The sequence below is a fragment of the Meleagris gallopavo genome, chromosome 6 (genome assembly GCF_000146605.3).
Source record: "Meleagris gallopavo isolate NT-WF06-2002-E0010 breed Aviagen turkey brand Nicholas breeding stock chromosome 6, Turkey_5.1, whole genome shotgun sequence".
In the NCBI taxonomy this organism is placed as follows: Eukaryota; Metazoa; Chordata; class Aves; order Galliformes; family Phasianidae; genus Meleagris; species Meleagris gallopavo.
In genome coordinates this window covers 40,186,697-40,211,592 of record NC_015016.2, presented here as the reverse complement: position 1 = coordinate 40,211,592, position 24,896 = coordinate 40,186,697, and the positions used below count along the sequence as shown (strand labels likewise).

The window sequence follows — 24,896 nt, the reverse complement described above, 5'->3', positions numbered from 1 at the left end:
ATCAGTACTTTTTTTTTCTCCCACGTTTTTCTTGTCCAAACAGTTCCTGAGGCAGGTTTTGTAGTAGGGTACCTCGAGATACCTTTCCAAACATTAAGCAGATTAATTGTTATTCAAAAATTTACCTGAATATAGAAGTCTGTAGAGGAGGGGGAAAAAGAAAAGCAAGCTTTTGGACATAAAAGCTCATATGAAGTATCCTGCAATTAGAGAAGTGTAAGTCTCTTTGTTTTCAAAACTGATCTGATGAAATGTCTGCATTGCTCCTAGTACTTGGGATGCAAAGCAAGGCCCAGTGAAGGATGCCTACAGCCTGGCCAACAACCCGCAGTACAAGCTGGAGGTGCAGTGCCCACAGGGTGGAGCTGTGGTCTGGGTGCTGCTGAGTAGACACATCACAGATAAGGTGGGAGTTCTCGTGCTTTCCATATTCTGAGCTCTGTAGTATCTTCTGTGATATTATGCTCATGTTTACATGTTCCAGGTATGTGTATATGTACAAACTTTAGATTCAGCAGTACGGATACCTGCTTTCAAGATGGTTGAGATAGACTTAGTGTAGAAATGGAGTGAGGTGATTACGTTCCACCACTAGAGTACCAAAGGAATTCTGACTCCCAGGGGCCTGAACTTTTGTCAGTTAAATTAGTGGTAGTTGGTTTAATTCAGACATTTTAAAAAGATGAACACAACTATCGGGCCATAGCGTGTGGTGATCAAAGGGATGGGAGACTGTGTTTGATTTAGATTTAATGTCAGTTATATTCCACAGAAGCTTATAACTCCATTTGTGTTTTTTTATAGGATGACTTTGCACATAATAGGGAATTTATTACTATGGTTGTATACAAGACTGATGGCAAAAAAGTTTACTATCCAGGTTAGTATACCATAACTGTCAAAAAAGGTGATGCTTAACAATAAATGAACACTTGCAGAGTTCTCTGGGAAAGAAAGGCGCGGTGTGTTTTCATGCTGCAAAGCTCATTCTATGAGGTCAGTCTTCTGATGCAGTTATTCAGCTCTTTGACCACTTTAACAGACTGCATGGAAGGAATAAACCAAGCTGTACGTGCTTAAGATCTTAACCCTACTTGATTTTTTGGAGCTTTATTGCAGCTACATAAAGGCTATGTATGTTTTATTCCAAGATAGTAGATCTGAGACACAGGAAGTAAAGGTAATGCTCATGTGACAGGTAATAGGAGCTTTTAAAGTTCTTCTGAACAAAGTGGAACTTGTGCTTTTTTTTTCCTCATTTGGGTTTGCTTGTTTTTCTACTGGAATAGCTGATAGTGGTTGTGGAGTTCATCTCTGGTCTTGTTCAGTGTACTATGCCAAAAAGTTTGCCTACAATCCAAGCCATCTTTCTGTAAAAAACATCCACCGAGACCTTCCCAAAACATCAGGTTTTGCACGAGCTGATCTTGTTAAAGAATTTGTTTGTCTTTACTGCCCTAAACATGCTTGTGATGCTGGTAGTTGTAGCAGTGCTTATTTTGTGTGTTATACTGAAAACATTCAGGTCAGCTACCAATGCACTTCTGTACACTGGAGGGAACTGTTCTGCTGTGCTTGAAAAAGACAGTTTTCCAGCAGGACCATTAAGGAGAGCTGGATGATTTGTCTGTTTTTTCTTGATAACCAAACTCTTTCATAAACTTTTAATCTCACGAGCTCAAACTCATTTGAAACCTTTTTCCATGGAAATAGATTTGTCAAGCTGCAGTATTATTTTTACCATCTGTTAAAATGAGATCAGAACAAAACAGGTTAATCCTTTGGCACTAAGACAGGGATTTCCCATTCCTAAGCTTCTTGTTTTATTTTAATCCTTCCCCTTCTGCCATGTTGCTTTGTGGAAGAAAACAAAGGACCTGATCCTGGATCTATTGAAGTAATTGGCTAGACTTGTCTCTGCTTCACTAAAACTAAAAGAATTCTGGAAATAACAAATTAGAGCCCAGATAACAAATTGCATTGTGTAATTGTGAAAGAAAAATGCTTGGGATGCTTATAATAAATACTGCGTTTGTATTGTAAGGTGATCCTAGGAGAATGGAGATGTGGTTTTGTTTCTCAAAGGCATGAACATATTGCAGAGTCCTGTCTACCAACTGCAGCTGCCCTGTCAACAGAGAAGGGAGCTTCTCTAGCAGACTTCTCATAGATTTTTGTAGAGTGCTCAAACATTCCTTATCTTTTTCTTTACATTTCAACATAATCACAGTAGAACTCCTTTGAACAGAGGCGTTGGTGAGAGCTGGACAAGTAGTTCTCTCAAGTCATTTAAGCTGTACTTTCAGGTGCAGAATTTGTCCTGTCATGTGTGATGTACATCTTCAGAAAATGATAGTTGCTCTTATCTGTCCTTGCTTTCTGTGAGCAAATCTTGAGGCTCCTTTCTTCTGAAAGCACTTAAGTCTGCTTATAGTCTAAACACAGTAGCAAGTCTGAGTTTCTGGGCAGAATTCATTGATTATAAATGGCTGAGGGGTTTCTTTGACTGGGAGAAGCGTTCATTCTTTTCTTTTTCAGCTGATCCTCTTCCATATATTGATGGCATTCGGATCAACAGTCCTCATTATCTGACCAAGATAAAGCTGACCTCTCCAGGGACCCATACGTTTACGTTAGTGGTGTCTCAGTATGAGAAACAAAACACTATCCATTACACCATCAGGGTACGTACTGCTGGTTTCATAATAAATGTGAATAATTATACTGTAAAGTGTCCTCTATTTGTAAATGTGATGAGTGAGTACACTTCTGGGTCCATGTTTTTACTTTGAGGAGGGAGGCTATGAACAATGGAGTGGAATCACTGGATGATGTGTTTGATAATGTTCTCCATTGTAGCTGAGACAATATAGGGTGTCAATACAATACGCTGGTGGTGGGGAACTCCTTTTGCCATCAGCCACTACCTTTCCTTTTCCTCTGAAATGCCTTCTGATAAGAGATAGGTAAGACAGAAAGAGGTCACTGGAGCCCAAGTACTAAAGCTGCATTTCCTTTGTGGTTGTTTTTAAAGCATGTAAATAGAGCAAGTATCTAAAAAATATTTGTAGGCAGTTCTGTTTTGTTTTTTTTTTTTAATGTCATGAGAAATGCCAGATGGGTGACCACCTCCTGCTTTTCCACACAGGTGTATTCCTTGTGCAAGTTTACCTTTTCCAAGATTCCTACACCTTACACCACTTCCAAACGGGTAAGGAATTTTTTTTTGAGTTACTAAGTAACGATTCTAGTTTAGGTTTTCCATGTTTGAGATGTACAGGGTTCCTAAATATAATTTTCCACTAATGTCCAGAAATGCCAGCTTAGACTGTCTTCTCAAAAACAAACTTCTTAATTAAGGAGGTCACCTAGAGCTTAATCTAAGCATACCTAGTGCAAGACCAACCAAGTACTTAAGTTGCATCTAACTTGCCAAACAATTAGCTGCTTTAAGTGTTGTTCATTACAACAAAAAAGCCTTTGGTAGCTGGCTGACTCTTTATATAATAAGGATAGTGGCTTAAATTTTATCAGCAAGAGACTCTTATCCAGTATATAAGCTTTATCTTCATCACAGAGAGTGTTAGAGCTGTACTGGTGCAGATACAAAATCAATCCTTTGTAGAACAGAATGACCTTTGGAGTAACAACCCATGCCCTAATATGTAATGAGCGTACAGAGTGTTGTGCACTTTATCAAAAGAAAGTGAGCAATTTTCTTCCAAAATTCCTGGCACGATGGGGCATAAGCAGCAGAGGCAAAGCAGAGGCACCACTACTGAGACTGGGACCATCCTAATTAAGTCCATTTGTCTTACAGGCCTTAAATTTTGCTAAGTTATCTCAAAGGTCTGTAATAACTAGGATAAGCACTCAAATTGTCAAATAGGAATGAGACAGCATACAGATGGTGTATTTCATACAGAAATGCTCCCTGAGAGGAGAGCAGCAGTAGTGGCAAGAGCAAATACTTGGCTAGAATAAGTGAGAAGTCTACGTGGTCTGGCAGCCACATGCTGCTGTTATTATTGTCCTTGAATCTCACCAGTTCAGGAGCACAGTAGGTAGCTAGAGAGATTCCTGGGAGCAATGTGACCATATTGTCAGTTGTTTAAGAAACCACTGTCACTTGTAGCTCTAAAAAAACTGAGCTTAGTTTGAAAAAATGGTTTAAGAAGAGAAAAATGCACCAAAGATGATATGCCTGCTTAAGACATGTCATCTGTTTTATGCTGTGATAGTTTCAAAAGAGAATTAAGTACATGGAAGCCTCCTGTTAACTATCTGAAGATAATATCTGTCTGCTATTCACATGAAAGGCACGTTTTATCTGGCTACGACTGGCTTTGTCTGAATGATTAAATACAGAAGGCTGTTTAATGCTTACTTGGTAACTGTATTGCAGTCATTGTATTTAAAGACAAGCAGATAACTAATTCACAATTTACCAATTGGCCTGTTTCACAATTTACCAGTCAAAGAAAGCACTATTGAGATGGCTTGTACCAAAGTTGGATGGTCATCTGCTGTGTGCTAGCCCAGCTGTGGTGGGATTCCACAATTGAAGTAGAAAAGGCCTGGAAATTTACAGCAGCCTCAGGTTGTGTGATGTGGGAAGAAATCCCCCTTGCTTTCCTGACTTGTCACCTTTGAGGGTTTTGGACACTGAGTAGAGAAACTAAATCACAGGAAAAATTGTTGATCCCTGATGGTTTGACAGAGAGGGGAGGGAAGTAACATACAGGGACTGCAGCTCAGCTATAACTGTGCGAATGCCTGGCATGTCTTAGAACTTTCATTTAATGACTAGCAGGAGGAACTTGCAAACAGATGGCCTGTTTCTTAAAATCTGAGCTACATTCTGTCTCTTGTATTTCTTTGTCCTTTTGGAGTCTGTCCTTATAGATATCTTTGTCTCAGTAGCGCTGCTTATCAGAGTGCATGGTGGTGAATGGGCAGTGCTGGATGGAGAGATTTTCCAAGCAAAGGCTACAACACCTGGTCTTTATGAGCTGAATCTTATTACCTTTATAAGAGATCTAAGGCTTTGAGTCAGGTAGTTAAACTTTCTGAATCTGATCAAATTCTGGTTTTCACTTACTCTTTAAAGATTCCAAGATTACTATAGTCAGGGACAAATGGAGTGAGAGGCACTTCATGTCTTGTATCACTTATCTATACACAAATTCTCAGGATACAAAACATTTTCTGTATTTTTGACTTTTTAGGTTAATGGACAGTGGAAAGGTCACAGTGCTGGAGGATGTGGAAACTTCAGAGACAGCTACAAAAATAACCCTATCTATCAATTCCAGCTGGACAAGAGCGGACCATTACTAATTGAGCTGCGTGGACCAAGGTTTGTCACATGCTTCTCTACACAGTGAGAGTATCATGCACTAAGGATAAGTTATCAGAGTCCTCCAAGGAGTGGATGAGAAGATCCTGGAAAAGCCAGAGATAATATAGGGGAAGCAGCTATATTAAGCTTTTTATTAAGCTTTTTATTAAGCAAGTATAGCACTGTTTGTTTCTAACCTTGCCATCAACGCTAAATGCTAAACACAGGTTCTTAAATAACAGCCTGTGCAGAGTTTCAGCTCTGTCAATGCATCTACTCTGTGACTGGCAGATCAGGAGGAAGAATTGGATGTCTGTGCCCTATGAAGAGTCTTTCATAGTGAAAGCTTCTTCCCAGAGTTGCAAATAATACTTACAGGCTCTCAAGTGTTGCTGTTGTAGAGTGGACCTTTATTCAATTCCTGCATCTCAGCTCTGGAGAGGGCTCAGGAGGGCCAGGTTTTGGAGGGGATATTCAAGAAAGTAGAATATAAAATAGGTCTAACTTAAAATGTGGTTCAAGTGGTATGATCCTCTCAAACCCTTTGCAGTACTTGTCAGTATGCCTCATGATATCTAATAAAGGGTAAGGGGAAGCACTTTCTCACTTCTTGTAGTCCTATACTAAAGTCATGTAGGTCAGATTCCTTCAGCAAAATTTATCTGCCTCAAGATATCAGTATACAGCACTTCTAAATAGCAGCAGCTCCTGCCATGCAGTCATCACATGATCAGTTTTTTCACAAAGCTGCACAGTGTCACCATAAATTGGTAGCATGTTTCTCTCCACCTTCTCTTTGAGGAAACTCTCTCATGAAATGCACGTGAGCGAGTTTCCTTGTAGGTGTAGCTCTCCCACTCCACTAATTAAGCATTTCTTTTTCTGCTTGCATTTGCTGCATTTGTAGATCATGCTTGAGTAGTTTGACTGACAGAGCCAGCAGTGCCTGTCACATTTACAAAGAGGTAGTAGACAAATTGTCCCAGGTTGCAGTGAAACATGAGAATTGTGCTGAGATCACCAACGTTCACGTTCCTGTGATGGTGATCAGATCGCAGCCCAAAACCTGTATGCACGTCACTGCAAGTCTAACCACTTGGGCTCTGCTTTGGCGTAGAGGCAAAAAGCTAGCAGAGATTTTTCCAGATAGAGTTCTGAAACTAAAATGCCTTCCTCCAAGTTGTACACTCATGTCATGGTAAGCTTCACTCACGTTTCTGTCACCAATGTGACAAAACTTAAATGTATTCCAGCTATACAGTCTTCAAAAACTTACTCTCTTTCTGCTAGCTCTGATTCCCCAAATAATTGCAGTAATGGTCTGTCACTTGGCTTGCAGGCAGTACAGTGTTGGGTTTGAAATTGTCACTGTGTCAACAGTAGGAGATCCTGGTTCCTATGGCTTTCAGAAGAAGAGCAGCGGGGACTACAGGTAATAAATAGTTGATTCAATGAAATCTTTACTGCTTGAAACGTTTCAGACCTTGGTTGTAAGAAATCACTTCTTTTATCATAGGTGTGGATTTTGCTACCTGGAAGTGGAGAACATCCTTGCTGGAGTCTACAACATTATCCCCACCACATTCCTGCCTCAACAAGAGGGTCCTTTTTTCTTAGATTTTAATAGCACTTCTCCACTGAGGGTATCGCAGCTTCAGTGAGGAGACAGACCCAGACATAGCTGCTTAAGGACTATTTTTGAATTGCCCTACAGTCTCAGAAAGGTGAATAACTTATTGCAGATATGCATAAAATAAAATTGCATCCTAAGTTATAGCCAAGAACACAATTACCAATTTGGCAATTGATTGTGACAAAAAATTAGATGTGGTTTTTGCTGCTATAGTATTGGTGTAAGCACTGTTCAGCAGGCTTGTGAACAAGCTGAAGTGTTACATCCAGACAAACTGGAAGAACATAATGTAATTTGTTGCAGTTTTTCTACAATTCAAATCAAAATCTAGTGAGTTCAGAGAAAAACTAACACTGAAATTCTCTTCTCCTAAAGTACAAAGTCTATGGGTTGAAGATTTTATTCTGAAATGTAAAAATGTAAGAAAAATATTCTTGTGTATTCTACTTATTCATTCTCAGGCCCAAATATGTAGTAAATACCATTTATATTGCTGCCTTGAATGTTTACAGCATTGAAGCACTTCTCACATTTGAGTTCACTACTGCTGAGCACATATTCCAGACTGCCACTATCACGTTCAGCTTATCTCAAGTATGTACATAGGAGTAAAAGATAAGGAAGACCCCAGCTTTAGCTACTTCTAAAAAAGCAAAAGATTAGCAAAAGATTCACCCTTATTACCTGTTATTTTGTATTACTTTAGTGCACATCACAGCACAAGGTAGATATGGCTTTCTTACTACAAGCTGCCAGACCCTGCCTGCTGGGAATCAGCATTGAGAGGGGGAAGGTAACCAACAGCAGTGAGCAGAGCACGCCCTTCACATGGCAGGGGGAAAGATTTTCATCCAGAGGTGAGCTGTGAGATTCTCTGCACCTACCAAAGTAGCCTCATTTGCTGGTGCTGCTGGAGAGTGAACTACCCACCATCAGCGCTCTAGCAAGGAGATGTTTTATCCTTGTTACTTTTACAAGTATGGGGCTCATAGGAGAAGGATCATTTAATCCTCCTCCCTTCCTGAACTACATCTGCTAGGTGGGGATTTACTGCTCCTATTATAGAAGATCTCTCTTCTGGAAGGCACCTTTTGCTTCTAAATTGAAACTGATTTAAAACAGCGTACAGTTGGCCAGTGGCAGCAGAAACAGGGTTAAAATTCTTAAGAAAGCATTGGAATTAGGATTACTCCAGGAAAAAAAAATTTAGCCTATCAGATATACACACATACAATATCCAAAGAGGATTAAAGGTAACTGTATTTTCCTTCTTAATTCAAATACTAAATGATCTTAATTATGTGGGTTTTTTTCCTTGAACAACAGACAGAACTGCATGTGACAGTTGTGGAAAAGGGTGCTTTTAAAGCTACCACAGGAAGCTCTTAGCTCTTCCACTTTGGCAAGTTTTCAAGCAACAAGGTGGTATTTTCAGAACATAAGTGCCACTTGTTTGTTAGGAAACTGAGCATGTGCTACAGGAGAACTAGAAATACCTGGGGGTAAAATTACTCCCTCAGAAGTCTCTTTGCCCTCCCCAGAAAGTCTGAGCTCCTTCTTTCTTCATCTCTATCGTGACACAGCTGCTTAACAAACGTCTGGCTTTCAAAGGACAGTGAGTTCACATGCCTTCTTGGACTGCAGTTTCTCAGAGACCATCTGGGCCTTGTGCTGAGCTTGTCACTAGTGACTTACCTTCTTTTGCAGCATATCAACACAGGGAACAGCATGGGCATAAGCTGAGCAAAAACCCATTAGGTTCTTTGTAGTTATCCTGGGCTTCCGGGTGCAGTCGGTTGTGCCAAGGGCTGTTCCTCCCTACAAAATTTAAACTTTGTTTGCTTACGTGTTCCCTGTAAACATGTGCTATTTGTTTAGCTCAGGTTAAACCAAAGCTGTGGTCCTGCAGTATTTTATCACCTGTGACATCTAAACTTTCAAAATTACAAAAGGCAGAGGACAGAACTGCCAACCTTCAGCACTAAGCTGTTGCCTCTCCCCACCTGTTGAGATCAAGCTGATAGACCACAGTAAAAGCCAGTTCTTTTCTGTACTAGGGTTCTGTTCTATAGAAAGGGTTTTTTCTATTTATTTCTTCCTCCTCCAAGCACATGCTTGGAGCAAAGCTTATGTTGGAAGAAACAAGCATATAAGGCTCAGCGAGAAAAGCTGTATCTACCAGACAGCAATGCTTCTTACACACAGTACAATCAGTGGATGGGGCTTATGCCTCTAAGGGGACAGGATTGAAGTTTGATATTGCTGTCCTTTTAATGCAAGTCTTATTCAAACACTGCACCAACATGGTTAGTGGAATATCACTGTTTACAAAATGCTCAAGTGCAGTGTTTCAAAGGAAATAGAAAATATTCTTGTAACACTCTACAGTGTCTGCCATTTCTGCTTGTAACAAATTCCTCTTATGGTATTTTCTTGTCTCTTTTTTTCTTACAGAAATTGCTCACATAAGTACTTCTGTTTTCCTTTGATCTGTCATACATAGTTCTATTATTTTTTTTTCCCAAATCTGGAAAAATGAGTGGAGAATGAACTGCTCCTTCAATTACAGCACAGCCTCAGCTGAAGACATAGGTTATTCTATTCTTTCCCTAACCTTGTTGCTATGATTACACCACAGCATATTTTTATTTTTTTTTATCTCTAATGACAGAATATTAGATACTGAGTTAAGATTGGAAAGGTTGTCCAGTTAAGACTTCCAGAAAGGAGCATGGACTGTAGGGAGGGGGGAACTGAAAGAGCTGCACAGCCACAGCTTATGTTGTGGGTAGGGGGCAAGGTACATTGCCCACATCACTTTCAGCTTGATATGTATAACCCTCAACTCTTCTCTGCTTTTTAAACATGAAAATACAAAATTCACCAATAAGCATACTTCACTCTATGAGTGCACAATACGTGACAACTGAAAACTGACCAAGCTGCAAAACAAGGCAGCCAAATACCAATGAAAGCTGGTTGTTGTGAGGAGCTCTAAGAGGATTTGCACTTTCTTTGATTCACTGAGGAAAGATTACAGCAAATAGATGATTTTAAGTTCTCTGTCACTGGTGCTAAGGGACAACTGGAGAACCTTCTTCAGAAGTTTTAACATTCTCCACGCTTATACACTGAGAAGGCTTTTCAGTATTTTGGTTTGGGGTTTTTGTTTTAAATCTTACCTTAGAGCTCCATACAAGACCCTATGTGCTGCTGTTGATATCTCAGGGTGAGTCACCCCCCTTCCAGCACAGGCATCTCTGATTGTTGTGTTGGGAATGCATGGGTCTGATTCTGAAGGACTCATCCCATCAATTTTCCAAGGCTTTCTGCAATTCAGTACATGGATGAATGGTAACAACACTTCCTATTGCATCTGCCTCACGAGTCTGAGTTTCAGTCCTACTTTCCTCATGCAAGTTTCACTGAACTGTTTTGTACAGTAATTACACAGTTGACCATGCAAACTATGAAGTGTTGGAACAACCAGCTGCTTAGAATTAAATCTATGTACAGAACCATAGAAGTTTTCATCACTTAGTCAAACAAGAACATATTAAATTGTGTGATAATGCCAAAGAGTAGAAGAATTCCTACATTAACTTGCTTTATACATTCTTACTGCTCACAAATACTTTGATACACCAGAGGCTTATTTTTTATACCCATGAAGGCAGCTACTATCACATTACATATCAGGATACTGTAAAGCTGTAAAGATTCCAACAGAAAAGTAACTGGAAGAAGCTCATTGATTTGCCTGTACTCCCCAGTGATGTCTGTTCATTTAAGTCTGTCATATTTATAATTACAGCTTTTACAGAGTTTAAAATAAAATGAGTTTTCCATTAATTTAATAGACACATGTTTGTGCCTGTTTGCTTGTACATCTGAAGTGTGGTTTACCTGCCAAGCATCGGTGTCGCCAAAGGAAGAATGCTGCAGTGAGATCCTCGCACTGACCCTGGAGCCGCGCTGTGGCTGTATGGGCACGCTGGTTCTGCACCCTCCCACGCCTCCAGAGCAATGGCTTCAAGCTGTTGGGAGCTGAATCCAACAATCCCAGCATGCACAAGGCAGCACACGTAACTTTCTCTGATCCTGCTGAACGTAACATTATCCATACACAGCTGCACAAGTCTCTGGTCAGAACCAGCACTATGAGAGCAAAGCTGATAGCAAAATGTTTAAAAAGCAACAAAAACCAGAAAAGAGCAATAGGTACTGATTAACAGAAAGCCTGAAGCTCCTCTGTTGCTTTTCCTAACGCAACAGACAGTGGCTCAATGACAAAAGGATAAGTAAAACACTTAATATAACGTGACACTGTGGCACCGCTTTTCATATTTAATACTGACAGTGCCAGCTTTTCCCTTAGTAATGGCTGCAGCAGAAGCTGGAAGCATGCATTGGGTGGGAAAATCCTGCAAATAGAAAAGCTCGGCCTTCAGATCACATAAATGCACATATTCAACACCAGTAGAGGTGAACAGCTGCACTGTGTTGAAAGTGATTTTTATGGAAACAGTTTTCTTGACCTCCAGTTGCATGTGACCTTAAAGCAAATTTCAGCAGCATTAAGTACAGAGGTGTTTGTTGTACAACGTTGAGTACCTTCCTCCTTCCTTTGCATACCAAGAGCCTTCAGAAGATTTAACTACATCTCCATTCTCACGTAGTGCAGAGTAAGAAGTTAATCACAGGCATGAGGAATCAGAAAGCTGGCAGGAGACTGCAGTTGTACGTGCTGCAAAGGTTTCTAAGTACCAAGCTGAGAGATTCCAGGCTGTGGTCTTCAGCTGAAAGTGGATATTTAAAGCCTCACATTGCCTCTGGTTCTCAGTACTTGAGACACGCTGAGCTCAAACAGACTCAGAATGTGGAAAACAAAAAGGTTTACTGTAGTGTGAAGAATTTTACATTAACTTTGAGAATAGATACACAAGCTGTGGCAAGGACGAAATACAACAGGACTGCAAAAACATATAATAGAAAATACTTTGGGCAATACTAAAATTCCCATGAAATTAACAATATAAACTGACATTTTAGATAAAATGGTGCTTTCAGAAATGCTTAGCCACCAAAACTGAAGAGTCCTAGGATTTTTACTACCACTTATAATGACCAGACACTACTACTGCCTAACAGCGGCCAGCAAACATGCCCGTGCCCTTTCTAGTTCTATCGAACACTTCTCTAGGGCATCCTAAAACCTCAATCCCTTTTACAGTTATAAAATCCCACACAGTACAACCTACGGAGAAATTTAAGAACACATTGTCAATCTACACTGGCAGTTCCTTTTATTCATGCATATTTTAAGGGCGATCCCCTAATTGTAACTGTCCTGAAAACATCACTCACTCCCATTTTTGAGCAATAACACTTTAAAGTGCTGAAAATAATACTTCACTTCTCAGGGGAGGGCAAGGGCCAATCAACTCTTTTTGGTCACTGGAATCACCCTTAGAGTTCCAGCCAGACTCAGGAAGGGGGCAAAAAAGGGCCCGTGGCTGCTGAACGGTACCATCCCACTCCTGTCTGTCTCAGGCCGGTTCTTAGAGGCACAACTCATCTTCATTCTTTCTGTGAGCACCAAGGGAAGAGTGAAGGCTTTTAGCCCCCCACATGCAGCTTTCCTGTATACAAAATATTTCTACAGTTTCAGCATAATACAGACAAATACAGATGTTTAAAGAATATGCCACTTATACTCAAGAGATCCAATGTATCTAAAGAGCATTTCATTCTACAAAACCAAAGCCAAACTGCACTCTGCAAATGTCTGGCTTGAATTTCAGACCCCCCACTGCCATGAATTTGCACAGGAACATTACTGGTTATTGCTTCAGCCAGGCTGCTACAAAACGATTTACAAAGTCTGTGACATGGGAGCACAGCTTACCAGCTGATAACTTGTCTGACCTACAAAGGGTTTACTGAATAAAAATTTCAGCCCTCAACATCAATTAGACTTCTTAGTGCAGTTTTAAATTCTTAGAGTAAACGCGTAAGATTTGGCATATATTATTGGCACAACGTTCTTCAAACACTTAGAAGTTCATGTATAAATATTTATATTCCTATTAATCACGACGGGCACAAGGAGGACTCAGCCAATCTGGGCAGCCTTTCTGCCCGCACATATTCCCTCTTTGATTTTCATGCACTGAAGGGAGAGCTGCTTCATCCGGTTATCCAAAGCCAGCCCCTCGCTGCAGCCGCTTCTGTTGCTGCTCCTGTTCTTGTTCACTCGGTCACTTGCCTTGTTCTCAGCCCCTTCTGCCCTATCCCCTGCAAAGAAAAGATAAAACTCGATGTTAAACCCAGATATCATTATGTAGCTTATGGTTCAAGTGAATCCCTCTGAAACTTCCTCTGCCAAAGCACAAAATACATGAGCAGGAGCAGGACGCTTTAACTAAAGCAAAGCTGGCCTTCCCAGCTGTTCTCATCTTGTGTGCTGCATCAGTATCTTACAGCATTACAGATTTAGGCTGCAGTACACAAGAACAGTGGTAATTCTCCTGTCTGAATTTGTCAGCAAGGGCTGGCAGAGGCTTCTTTTGGCACATTATTTTTTTTCTGGAAAGCAAGACAGCAACTAAAAAACAAACTCAAAATTTTCCTTCAATTAAGTGTAATATCAGAATCCCACCAATTGCTGAGGAACCTCGAACCCCACTGCTGCACTGAGACCAAACCAGGCAAGCTGCACAGCCAGCAGAGCAGTGAAAGCATGTAAGATGTCATAGGTAGCTGTGGGCACTTCACAGACTGCCTTTCCCAAGGAAGCAGCAGCAGCTCAGCGAGCCTGTGATACACCTAGGGGAGCCGAGAAGGTTTTCCTGCTCCCTTTCATAAAACTTAACAGCATTGGCCCAGGGTGTATCCAGCTGCACATACCTCTTTCAGCTTCACATTCAGGAGACGAAGCCCCGCTGCATTCACTTCGTGGGCCAAGGATGGGGAAGATCGCTCCAAACTCAGAGAGGGACACAGGGCTGGGCAGATCCAGGGTGCCAGGGCGCGTCGCAGGGGGAAATGGAGTGGGCACCTCGCTGGGGCTGGTAGGCCCTGAGCTGAAGCTGGACACTGACTGAGTTTCTGAGTCTTCCTCGGACACAAAGCTGCTGCCGTTGTCATCCTCAAACACTTCAGAAGCCACTACAGTGTTTAAAGATACATTCTCATTAGCAAACCTACCCCATCGTCACCTTTCTGGGCAACTGTAGTCGCTCAGTTTTGCACCTCTTGTCCATATACACACTGGTAACCCACAGGCTGTGGTTTCTCATCATCTGCCCCCTCTGCAAAGCTTTACCCAGCATTTCACACATGGATCAGCCCCGTTTCCAGAGAAAAACTCTGAAAGCAGCACACCTGCCAGCAACACCCTGGCCCTTATGGATTTTTACCATTCTCTGCTGACCTTGTCTGCTTTGGGTCTTCTGCACATAGCTTAGGGCAGGGCCTGCTCCACTGCACCTGTCTTGGCCAGCAGCATCCCAACACCCACACAGACTTGTGAATATTTAGGATATTAATTAGACAGCAGACAGTTTTAGGGGCAGACTGCCTCTGCATTCTCTCCCCATTAATGCAGTTACAATCCAACAGAACTCCCAAGACTTCTCTCTGCATGGATCACTGACATTTTAAAAAGCTCCACTCACACACATTGCTCTCCCTGCTCATGGTTGCTCCTGCCTGAATTCTAACACAGCAACCCAACACCAGATTAAGTGTTGCCAACAGCTTTTCATTAATGAAGCTCAATTTTGTACTAAACATAGAGAGTAGATCTGGCTAAAAATGAGCATGTCTACAAGATGGGACCGTGTCCCAAATACCTTCTGTACTCAAGTCCCACAGGGCTCAGAAGGTTTCTTGTGTGCCAGCATCACAACAGTCTGAAGAAGCCCCCTAAACAGCAAAACATTTACAGAGGTCTGAGGTCATTTGCAGTTCTGCTTCTTCACCATTCCTCCTGCTGTCAGAGTGGCTCAGAATCAACATGAAAGAGCAGCAGGGGCAAAGCAGCAGCACTAACAAAATGATTCAAAGGAAAGACTTTAAAGTGGTTCTGCTGCCAGTCCAGCAGCCAGGGGCTATACTGCACCACTCGGACATGAAGGGTGCGAATGGAGGCAGCTGTCAGCACGGTTATTTCAGAGATGGTCAGCCTCCTTCTGTTGCATTTTCAGATCACGGGTCTGTATTCATTCAGTTAGAAAAACATTCAAAAGCTCAAAATTGATAACTGTTACTTAACTTTTAAAACCCCCTCCAGGGTGCTTCATGCTCAGAGAGAGTTTGTGGTGGTTTGGATTTTGCTTGGTTTTTTTTTTTTTGAGGTCAAATCTGAGACTGCAAAGTGGCCTTTCTTTTGACCTGCTGTGTTTTGTCAATACATAGGAACCTAAACAGGTAACTGTAGAGGGTAAAAGCAAGTAGGGCTGGGCAAAAGAGATGATTCCCATTAAAGGATTCCTGTCCTTGGCAAGCATTACTGACAGCAGTGAAGTTACAGCAAGCATAGCTTTAACTAAAGCTTATTTATTGCCATCTGAGCTTCCATACCACAGCAGCAACATGTGCTGGGGACATAACACTCCTGGCTGATGGTGTTTTATCAAACTCCAAAGACTGAAAAGGGCCTCGGTGCAAGATCCCCACATTGCAACATTTTGCTCCCCCTCCCCCCCCCATACAGCACTACACAAAGAAGAGGAGGGAACAGCTGATGCATTTTAACTCATATCCCCTCCCCTTGAGGATACATTGATGGATATAAAAACTCCTGCAATAAACAGAAACATAACAAGCTAACCAGTCCCACAACAGCCACTGAACTTCAAGCTGCATAATATACAGATTATCTTCATCTCAGTATTTCCTCTCTCATCCACAGCCCACGGGATACTGTCAGGCAAAGGAAGGCTCTGCACTCACTCGAGACAGCATCCAGCTCTGGTTTGCTGGTAGACAGGTCTTCCACAGAGATGTTGCTCCCTTCAGCACCCACACCGCACCCCCGGGGCCCCATGGCAGTGGACCGTCTCCTTTCATGAATCTCATCTGAGATCATCTCCAGGTTTTTCAAGGCAGTCTTATACTCTCCCTTCGCCAGGGAGAGTTTTGCCTGCAGGTCATCCACTGTTTTCTTCAGTTGCTAACAAGGAAGACAGATGTTAGAGGTGCTTTCACTACAAACATCATGGACACACAGCATGCAGTTCATTGCGTGCCCCCCTGCAGGCCCTGCTGAGCCGTCACCCCACTGAAGCCATGGCTGATGGCACAGAACACCGCACCCCACACCCTCCAGCACCAGCCTCTGTACTGAGCTCAGGAGCACCCAGCTCCCCATTTCCTTCTTCTATTGTAACTGAGTACAGACCATGCGCAGCAGAACTGTCTCAAATAGAAATTGTATGAGGTAACCCACACTGATCTTTGCATTTGAAATTTCACCTTTGGCAGCTCCAAGACTTAGGGCTGCATTAGAATCACCATCCCACGCACAACTGCTGTGTCCAGACCTGGGCCACCGTGCTCCACCACACCAAAGCACAGCTACACACCACTGCAGCACAGAGATGCCAAAAAAAGCTCTGGCAGCATATCCAGCTGCATGACAGCCCCATTCTCCCAAAACCTAAATTCACATCTGAATGATGTTCGAGTACTAAAAGCAGCCTGATGCAGAAAACACGGGGGGAAAAAAAAATCCAGAGACTTCAGACTACGAGAAGCACAGACATACAAACTATTAGCTTGGTCCTCAAAACTAGGAGCAGGGTTCAAGCAGGTTTGAACTTACTGCTCACGAGGAAACAAGGCCTCTTCATCTTTTATCTTTAAAGTGTGCCTAGCAAATTGCTCATGATAAGAGGTTTGGAACAAAATTGGCTTTGTAAACAGTCAACAGTTAGTCTGATAGCACGTTCCACGTAATTTCGATATTTACCACAAGCAGTAAAGAGTCTCAGGGCAATGTGAACTCTGCACTTACCTCTAGCTGGACATAGTACTTTGCTTTGAGTTCAAAATAAGGTCTGTGGAAAAAACAAAGAACAACTGTTTACAGCCACCAGCACTAAATGCAGAGAACTGGAGTGGGAGTTGCTCTCTTCATAGAATTAACAGAACTACTTTGTGTCTCAGCATAATCCTGAGAGACCTCTATCTAGATGACAGAACACCTACAGGTGCTCTCCACTTCTCTTTTTCCTCCTATGACCCATTTATTTCTCTTGGGCCTTTTGACCTAAATACAAATTGCAACATTCCAGTTGTTGGAGTTGTACAATTCCCTCAGGCCTACATTCTGCAAGATATTAAAACAATGTCCAGCCTACTGCACAGGCAGTACCCAGAAGCCAAGAGCAGCTTCCCCTGCTTCAAGTCCTTCTGCAGCTGCATTTTGGATCATGAACTAGAATACAACTGTGTGAATCTATAGCTTTCCTATCCCGTATAGTTTTATGGGTTGAATTCTATTCACAGTCACAGACAAAGTGACCAATTCCCATTTCTCTGTGGTTAGGATACTTTGCAGCTCCTACTTTTAATCCAACTGGGAGGGAAAACCAGGCTTGGACTCTGACCTCCCACCAGCTTCCATACGCCTGGGGGAAAGATCTCTTTCGTAGCAGCAATTAGCACACGTGGCATTGCAGAGTTGCTCAAAGCTTTCTCAGCAGATGACAGAAGAAGGAAGGCACTCTGCCCAAGTCACCAGAGCAGAAAGTGAGTTCCAAAAGCTTGCTAACACAGGCGAGTTCATTATCCTGCTGCTTGGTGGCAATGAGCCATGAGATCGGGCGTATGTTAAGAACATGCAGCCATATGTACATCTCTAGCTTGCAAGCAAGGACCCAGAAACAAAATTAAAAGCAAAACTAAAGCAAAACAATCCTGTAATCATCCACTTGTCAGTCTCACAAGGCAAATCACCCAAATGACTTTCCTTTGGGCAGTCCCAGTCTTACTTTAGAACAGTAATGCCTTAAGCATCTTAATCTGGCCTGAAGTACGCAGCAAACACAAATCAGTTTGCATGGAAAGCAACACTTCCAGCACATGTGCCAACCTAGGGGGCTGAGGGAAGGAGACTGGACAACGTGGTCCTGCAATGCCCCAGAGTTACAGCCAACCTCCAGCAGTAGCCAGGGAAGGGGCAGAGCAGCCTGCTGTTACCAGCTCCCTTCTGCAAAGCAGCTGCATGCTAGCTACAACACAAGCAGCAGCAAATTCAATGTCCTCAATTCCCAGTTTGCATAGGCCCTAACTAAGGAACCTAAACACCTTCTCAGATACTGCTCTCAGCTACAGAAATCAAGCTCAAAGATTTAGATTACATATAAGGAAAAACTCTTTCAAGGTGAGGGTGGTGAGACACTGGCATAGGTTGCCCAGAGATGTGCTTGATGCCCTGACCCTGGAGACTTCCAAGATGTGGCTGGATCAGGCCCTGGGACCCTGATCTAGCTGTGGTGTCCCTGCTCACGGCAGGGGAGTTGGATTAGATGGCCTTCAGAGGCCCATATTCCAACTCTAAGGGTTCGATGATCCTATCAATCTATCATTTAGCAATCTGACAGTGTTTTTGCTCAGGCCCTGAGCAGTGCCAGACAAACAGTACACAGCTCATTCTAGGAAGCCACGCTGCTATACTGTTTTAGCAAACATGCCTGCATCTTCCTTGAGAAGTGCTAAACCTTTCCCAAACTGAGCAAACGCCAATCAAAACAGGCTCTTAGTTGACCAATTTCCCGATAAAATCATTTTTAGATGGTGGGATTAAAAGCTAAACACAGCAAGCAGATTGTTTAGACAAGCTCCAGTCTGGAAATACAAGGAAAGGCTGTGAAATAGAAAGAGGATTAAGAATTGGTTGTAAACGGGGCCAAAATTTTAAATAGGTTCTGAGAAAAAGCTGCTCTATTTCTCTGCAACCGAGCAAAACTGCTCATCAAATGCACACACATTTATCAGTGATGCTGCTCAGCCATGCTCTCCGAAGCATTTCTTCTCCCAAGAACAGCTCTTGCACAGCTTTGCTAAAGCAGTGTTAGGAAGTAAACAAGTCTGATGTACAGCATGCTGCCCTGATGCAGTCTCACACCTTTCAGGTTTCTGTCACTTGCTTTATAGTCTTCCTAACTAAATATAAAAATTAAATGGAAAAAAAAAAAATCCTAAGCTGCAAAACTACCACACACACGGAGCTTTGCAGCTCTGTAGGCAGCATCTCTGTGAAATCCCATATGCCTGGTTCTTAAGTCACACATCATGAAAGGTTTCAGTGCACTGAAAACACAACTAAGAGTATGCCCAGGAAACTTTTCTAGTACAATCTGTGCTGTAAAGACAATGTCTTTTCACAAGTTTCCAAAATCCCACACAATCCTATGTCCTACAAAGAAACTTGACCATTACACTCATCTCCAAGTATGAAACCTACTTGGATTTATTGATGGCTCTTTTCAACTTCTTCTCCAGCTGCTTCATCCTTCCCATGGCAGCGTTGTATTTGGCTGCCGTCTCCTTGTGAACCAACTCACTTCTCGTTTTGGTTTGTTCTGCTTCCATGACCTGTAAGAAGGAAAATACAGCTTGAAGGGCAAGAACCAAGCATCCATTTCTTACCATTTTTGTTAACAGTGTATCAATAATTTCTCAAATTGGGAGAGGACTGAAGACCAACCAGAGGGATAAGAGCACTGCACGCAGTGCAGCCTGTCCCCTCTACCTGAAGCACCAGCCACCAGAAAGCAACCCATCCAATGAGACAGTCTTTGTCACAGAATCCATGAAGGCTGGAAAGATCACTGAGATCCACTAGTCCAACCATCAACCTATCACCACCATACCACTAAACCACGCTACTCAATGCCATATCTACCCTCTTCTTTAGCGTCTACAGGGGCAGTGACTCCACCACCTTCCCAGGCAGCCTGTTTTGCAGGAGAATAGGAAGCTGCCTTTCCTCTTGGAAGAGCTGACCAGCCTCAAATCATGACTTCAACATCAAAAAAGGATTGGGCCACCAACTGGCCACCTATAATGCAGATGGGTAGTGATATGCCGATGATCAGCCCCTAACTAGGGCAGGCAGATGCCTAAGGCACAGCAGTTCCATCAGCTGCCCTGCTGACATCCTACAGTCATGTTTTCCAATAATTCTGCCCAGGGTACTTTCATTTTGCAGATTTGAGCTCCCTGAGGCATCAGAAATTCTGTTTTCTTTAATGCACTGGCAGCAAGGATCTAGCAAGAAACAGAATTGATTTGTTTAAAGGAATAGAAGCGGTGACACCTCTCCATTGTCTGACAGTAAGCAGAAAGCAGGCAGTTTTCAGGCATCCCTTCCTTCAACCCTGAAAGTATTCACAGAAAAAAAAAAAAAAAGGAAGGCAAGATTTATTTTCCCCAAGTAGTGAGTTTTTCAGTATTTCAGCTGTGAAAACACTTCAAGCACATTTCCTCCAGCTGGCTTCCAACACTAGCACCATCATCTCTCTCAGATACACAGAGAGGTAAAAAAAAATAAAAATAAAAATAAAAAAAAAAATAAATAATAATAATAAAACAACAAGGTACATTTAGATTGAATAACCTCACCAATAAATCTCTCAGTTCTGTAAGTACCAGCCCTCAGGCTGAACTAACCAGGGAAAAAAAGCACAATCAGCTTTTGCTTGCATGGTATGCCACTCCACTCAGAAAAAGTGTTCACAGTCCTTTCTGATACCTAAATTCAAATGTGAAACTGCTGTGGGCCAAAGCTGCACTGCATATGCTGGAATGTCCTGCTGCCACAACTGGGGGCCACAACTGCTCCCCTGCATTCACCACTTGTTATTACACCGAAGTTGCTATCTGTGATGAACTAAAAGAATGAAGTTTCCAAGGGCTCTTCTGATTAATATACTTCAACAACCTTCAACTGCTTCACATACGAATAAGACATCCACACTTGAAGTTAAAAAATAAGAAATAAATCAAATTGATGGCAGACTGTCCCCTGCATCCCAAAAACAAGCTACATTCTCTCATCTTGAAGTCTCAGAACGCAATGTTGATGCAAAGACTTTCCCTGGTGTAATATGTCAGCCAGGCTAGTTTTAGCATGAAATTGTTGTAAATTAAAATGCAGCCTCCAAAGACTGCACAGAACCTGGTTTGCTCCTTTGTAGTGCAGCAAGGCAACTGCAATTTAAAAATGCTGGAAGCTACAAAATAATAGAGCAGCTGAAATCTGCTGATTTTTAATTAAATGCCAATCCTTGCCATCTATTCTTGGGGTGAAATTAGCATGGGATCAACCACTTCAGCACTATCAGTACCAGGGTCTTCTAACAGGTTAGGTGTTCTGTTTCTTGTTGACTTTGCACATCTGATATCAAACATCATAAAAATGCTTCATCCTGCAAGACAGATTTGGGGATGACAGATTGTAACCACCTCAAACTATGTGACAAAATACGGAATGTGAAGCCAGATATCTACACCCACACTTGTTACCCTTTTTGGAAAGGAAAAAATACTTCATCCCCCTGGGAAATCAGCAATGGGAGGCAAGCTTCTCCTCCTGCTGTGTGCTTCTTCAATGGGCACGCTACCATGCTGCTCACATTACCCAAGTGCTCTGCTTGAGGGAGTACAGCTCAAGATGCGTTCGCCAGGCTGAGGACATGGACGCGGTTCTGCACTACCTAGAAGGCTGTTTCACATCACTATCACCACACAGAGCAGCCTGCTGTCAGGATGTATTTAAACCTTTCATCCAGACAAGAAGAAACAAAAAGATCATCTGCCTCTTCACAGAAGCCAAACAACCCCTAAACATAGAGTCTGCCTGCCAGGACACGTGGATAGAAACAGACCTGCAGACCCTGCACTTTACATCCTGGAGATTCTATGCAAGGCAAGCCAATGAAAACCCTCAGCTTTTAAAAAGGTCTTAGTAGAGGATAGATAAAGTTTGGGTGGGGGGGAAAGCATCTTTTATCAGACCCAGTAATATCTTTGGGGGAAAAAAAAAAAAAAAAGTATTCTTACGTTGAATCAAACAAGCTTTTGGTCACACTGTCTGAATAAGCTTCTTTCTAATGTAAGACACAGTGCTTCTACCAACAAACCTTGCCAAGGCCATCACAGATGCGAGAGCATCACTTACAAAAAACCAGAGACAAAAGTGAGGATGACAACTGAGACTTCTCTTGACACCTCTCTCCTCTCAGCATCCTAGCTGCCATTCATACTTGGAAGAGGGGAAGCACACTCTTACGTAAAAACACACAGAGCCAATGAACTTCCAGCATGCTCACAGATCCACCAGACACTTTAAGTGGCCGTGTGTGCAGCCAGGAGTTGGACTTCACGATCCTTACGGGTCCCTTCCAGCTTGGAATATTCTATGATTCATCACTAAATGGCCACACCAAGCAGGAGTCATCCTCCCAGGTAGCCCAGACAGCAAGAGGCAGCTATTCAAAACAAAATAAAAAAAATACCTACACAGGTATCAATCAATTCCTCTTTCCTCATCTACTCTCTGTTTCCAATCCAGATGCCAGGGAAAGGAAGGTCAGTACAAAATATATACGTTTAGCAAATAGGTCTGCACAAGTGGCCTTGTCCCTCTCAGCCAAGAAATCTTCATGAGCTGAAGTCAAAGATGGACTTCAGGAACATTTCAGCAATAGCAACTGCAAAAGAAACGCTTATCGGTGAGATTTAGCAAACCTGATCATCTGAGCCAGAGAATTACTCTGGACATCTGTTTCTTTCTCTAAAAATTAAATGGGTGACTCTTCTAGAAGAAATAGAAATAAAAGAGATAAGACAGACAATGCAACGCCAGCAAACCAGAAGGACAGAATCAACAACACAAGGGATAAAGATAGTAGAGGAAAGAATATAAATACTGCATTTAACTTCCACAGTGAAAGGATGGAGAGAATAGGACAGAGATGGTTGTGAGTATTCCTGTCGTTTATTTCATAGCTTTCTTCCCCCTTTTTTCCTCCAAGTGATTCTATCTGCAGGAAGTCTCTCTTCTCTCCACATCACGAAAGTACCCACGCATTTTACACCAACAGATGGTACTTCACGGTGTAATATCAAAGGGAGCTTTGCAAGCCAAATTAAAGCAAGAGGGAGCATGCCTTCTCCTCCTTGCTCCCCCTCACCCTTTCCTTTTAAAATGTCTCATGATCAAGAGCCAAAACATGTCTTCTCCCTGCCAGAATTTTTGAACTGAACATACCTCAGGAAAAACTGTAAAAGCAGAGTCTTTTAAAGACTGCAGATTGCACTGGCAATTAGAAAAATAGCAATTTCTCTCACAGGATCTTCCTTTTTGCTCCAATTTGTCTCAAATTTCAGGTAACATTCTGTCAGCGCTTTTCTTTTGGACACATTTATATACAAGGATGATTTCCTACAGAATTATAAATGAAAAGATCTCTGCCTCTCATCCCTCCTTTCACTGGCCCTCCTGTAGCCCCATGCCACCAACTACAGCATCATAACTCCAGGTACCAACGGACAGGGAAGACTTCCATATCCAAAACATTTTCTCCAAATTTTAAAGATAAACTGAAATTGACTAAAACACTGGTAAGCTATGTCTAACAATGAACTTGTCTTATCCAGGAAGTTTAAAAGCTCATCAAGCTGGGGAGCTGGGGCTGTTCAATCTTGAGATGTCTCCCAGGGAGACCTCATAGTGGCTTTCCAGTACTTGAGGCAAGCTTGTAAGTAGGATGGGGACTGACTTTTTACACAGGCAGATAGGACAAGCAGGAATGGTTTTAAACTAAATGAGGGGGGATTTAGGTTAGAACTTAGGAAAAAATTATTTGTTCAGAGGGAGGTGAAGCATTGGGAGAGGCTGCACAGAGAAGCTGTGGTGCCCCATCCCTGGAGCACCCAAGGCCAGGTTGGATGGGGCCCTGGGCAGCCGGATCCGTGGATGGCAGCCCTGCCCATGGCAGGGATTGGCACTAGGTGGGCTTTAAGGACCCTTCCAATCCAAACCATTCTGTGATTTTATGATCAAACCTGCCTACATGCAAGGCAGGCGATTACTGTAACCAACAGAGAATTTGTTTCACAACAAACACCCTCATTTGGTCATGTGAATTGTTCTCAAGACACCATCAACACGCTGATCAGACAAGTGGAAGTTCAGTGGGAGGTTAGGCAACTAACTCGGAGTACAAAGTAAGATTCTAGACAGCTAAACTGACATCCCAGCCTAAGCATCACTATATCCATCCCAGATCTTTTGAGAAATTGACTTCTAGGGAAGAAAAAAAAAAAACAAAAAAACAACCCACAGGAATTTACCCACAAACATACACCAGGTTAAGGACTGAGGGGGGTAAAGCAGCTGTCTGACTTGTAGGATCATTTCACACCTTTATGCTGCTCTATGCTCAGCACACATCTCAAGCACAGACATTTAAAGGGATTATAGCTGCATCTTCCCAGGCAAGTTGGCATCTTGCTCCTATTTAAACAGTAGGCACCTTTTGCTTCTTTTGGAAACCTAGCTCAAAATGCAAGGTGCAAAAAAACTACTGACTGACACCCTTTACTCCCTGTACCTGCTCATGCTGGTAGTCTGCTCCACAAGTAGACACATCTTCCACATGCTGTGCTTCTGACCCATCTAGGAGAGGAAGATCTTCAGTAACACTTGCATTTCTAATCAGTTTACACAGACCATTTTTCTACTTCAGTGGCAACAAAAGGCTTGTTTACATTATCCCGTTATACCAGTACTGCTTATTTTTAACGTGACAGTATCTTTTCAAACCATGAAGAAATCAAAAGGCAGTTACACCATGCAGCTCCATTTCCTCTCAACCAGGATCTACAAACAACGTTTTCTGGTAG

At 42.3% G+C, this 24,896-nt stretch overlaps 2 protein-coding genes across 3 annotated transcripts in view; one reads left to right on the top strand and one right to left on the bottom strand.

Annotated features, from left to right (window-relative positions):
* Positions 1 to 10,835, top strand: part of CAPN7 (calpain 7) — a 28,841-nt gene extending 18,006 nt beyond the window's left edge. For both annotated transcript variants that reach the window (XM_010712919.3, XM_010712920.3), the window contains 7 exons: positions 271 to 406; positions 805 to 880; positions 2,539 to 2,684; positions 3,149 to 3,211; positions 5,229 to 5,359; positions 6,681 to 6,773; positions 6,858 to 10,835. In XM_010712919.3, the coding sequence (XP_010711221.1) occupies positions 271 to 406; positions 805 to 880; positions 2,539 to 2,684; positions 3,149 to 3,211; positions 5,229 to 5,359; positions 6,681 to 6,773; positions 6,858 to 7,002 (790 nt within the window). In that variant the 3' untranslated portion in view covers positions 7,003 to 10,835. The remainder of the gene's footprint in view (positions 1 to 270; positions 407 to 804; positions 881 to 2,538; positions 2,685 to 3,148; positions 3,212 to 5,228; positions 5,360 to 6,680; positions 6,774 to 6,857) is intronic.
* A 1,017-nt stretch (positions 10,836 to 11,852) lies between these two features.
* Positions 11,853 to 24,896, bottom strand: part of SH3BP5 (SH3 domain binding protein 5) — a 40,871-nt gene continuing 27,827 nt past the window's right edge. The window contains exons 5-9 of the mRNA XM_031553954.1: positions 19,450 to 19,580; positions 16,996 to 17,038; positions 15,933 to 16,152; positions 13,884 to 14,144; positions 11,853 to 13,271 (exon numbers count right to left, since the gene is read on the bottom strand). Of these exons, the coding sequence (XP_031409814.1) occupies positions 13,090 to 13,271; positions 13,884 to 14,144; positions 15,933 to 16,152; positions 16,996 to 17,038; positions 19,450 to 19,580 (837 nt within the window). The 3' untranslated portion in view covers positions 11,853 to 13,089. The remainder of the gene's footprint in view (positions 13,272 to 13,883; positions 14,145 to 15,932; positions 16,153 to 16,995; positions 17,039 to 19,449; positions 19,581 to 24,896) is intronic.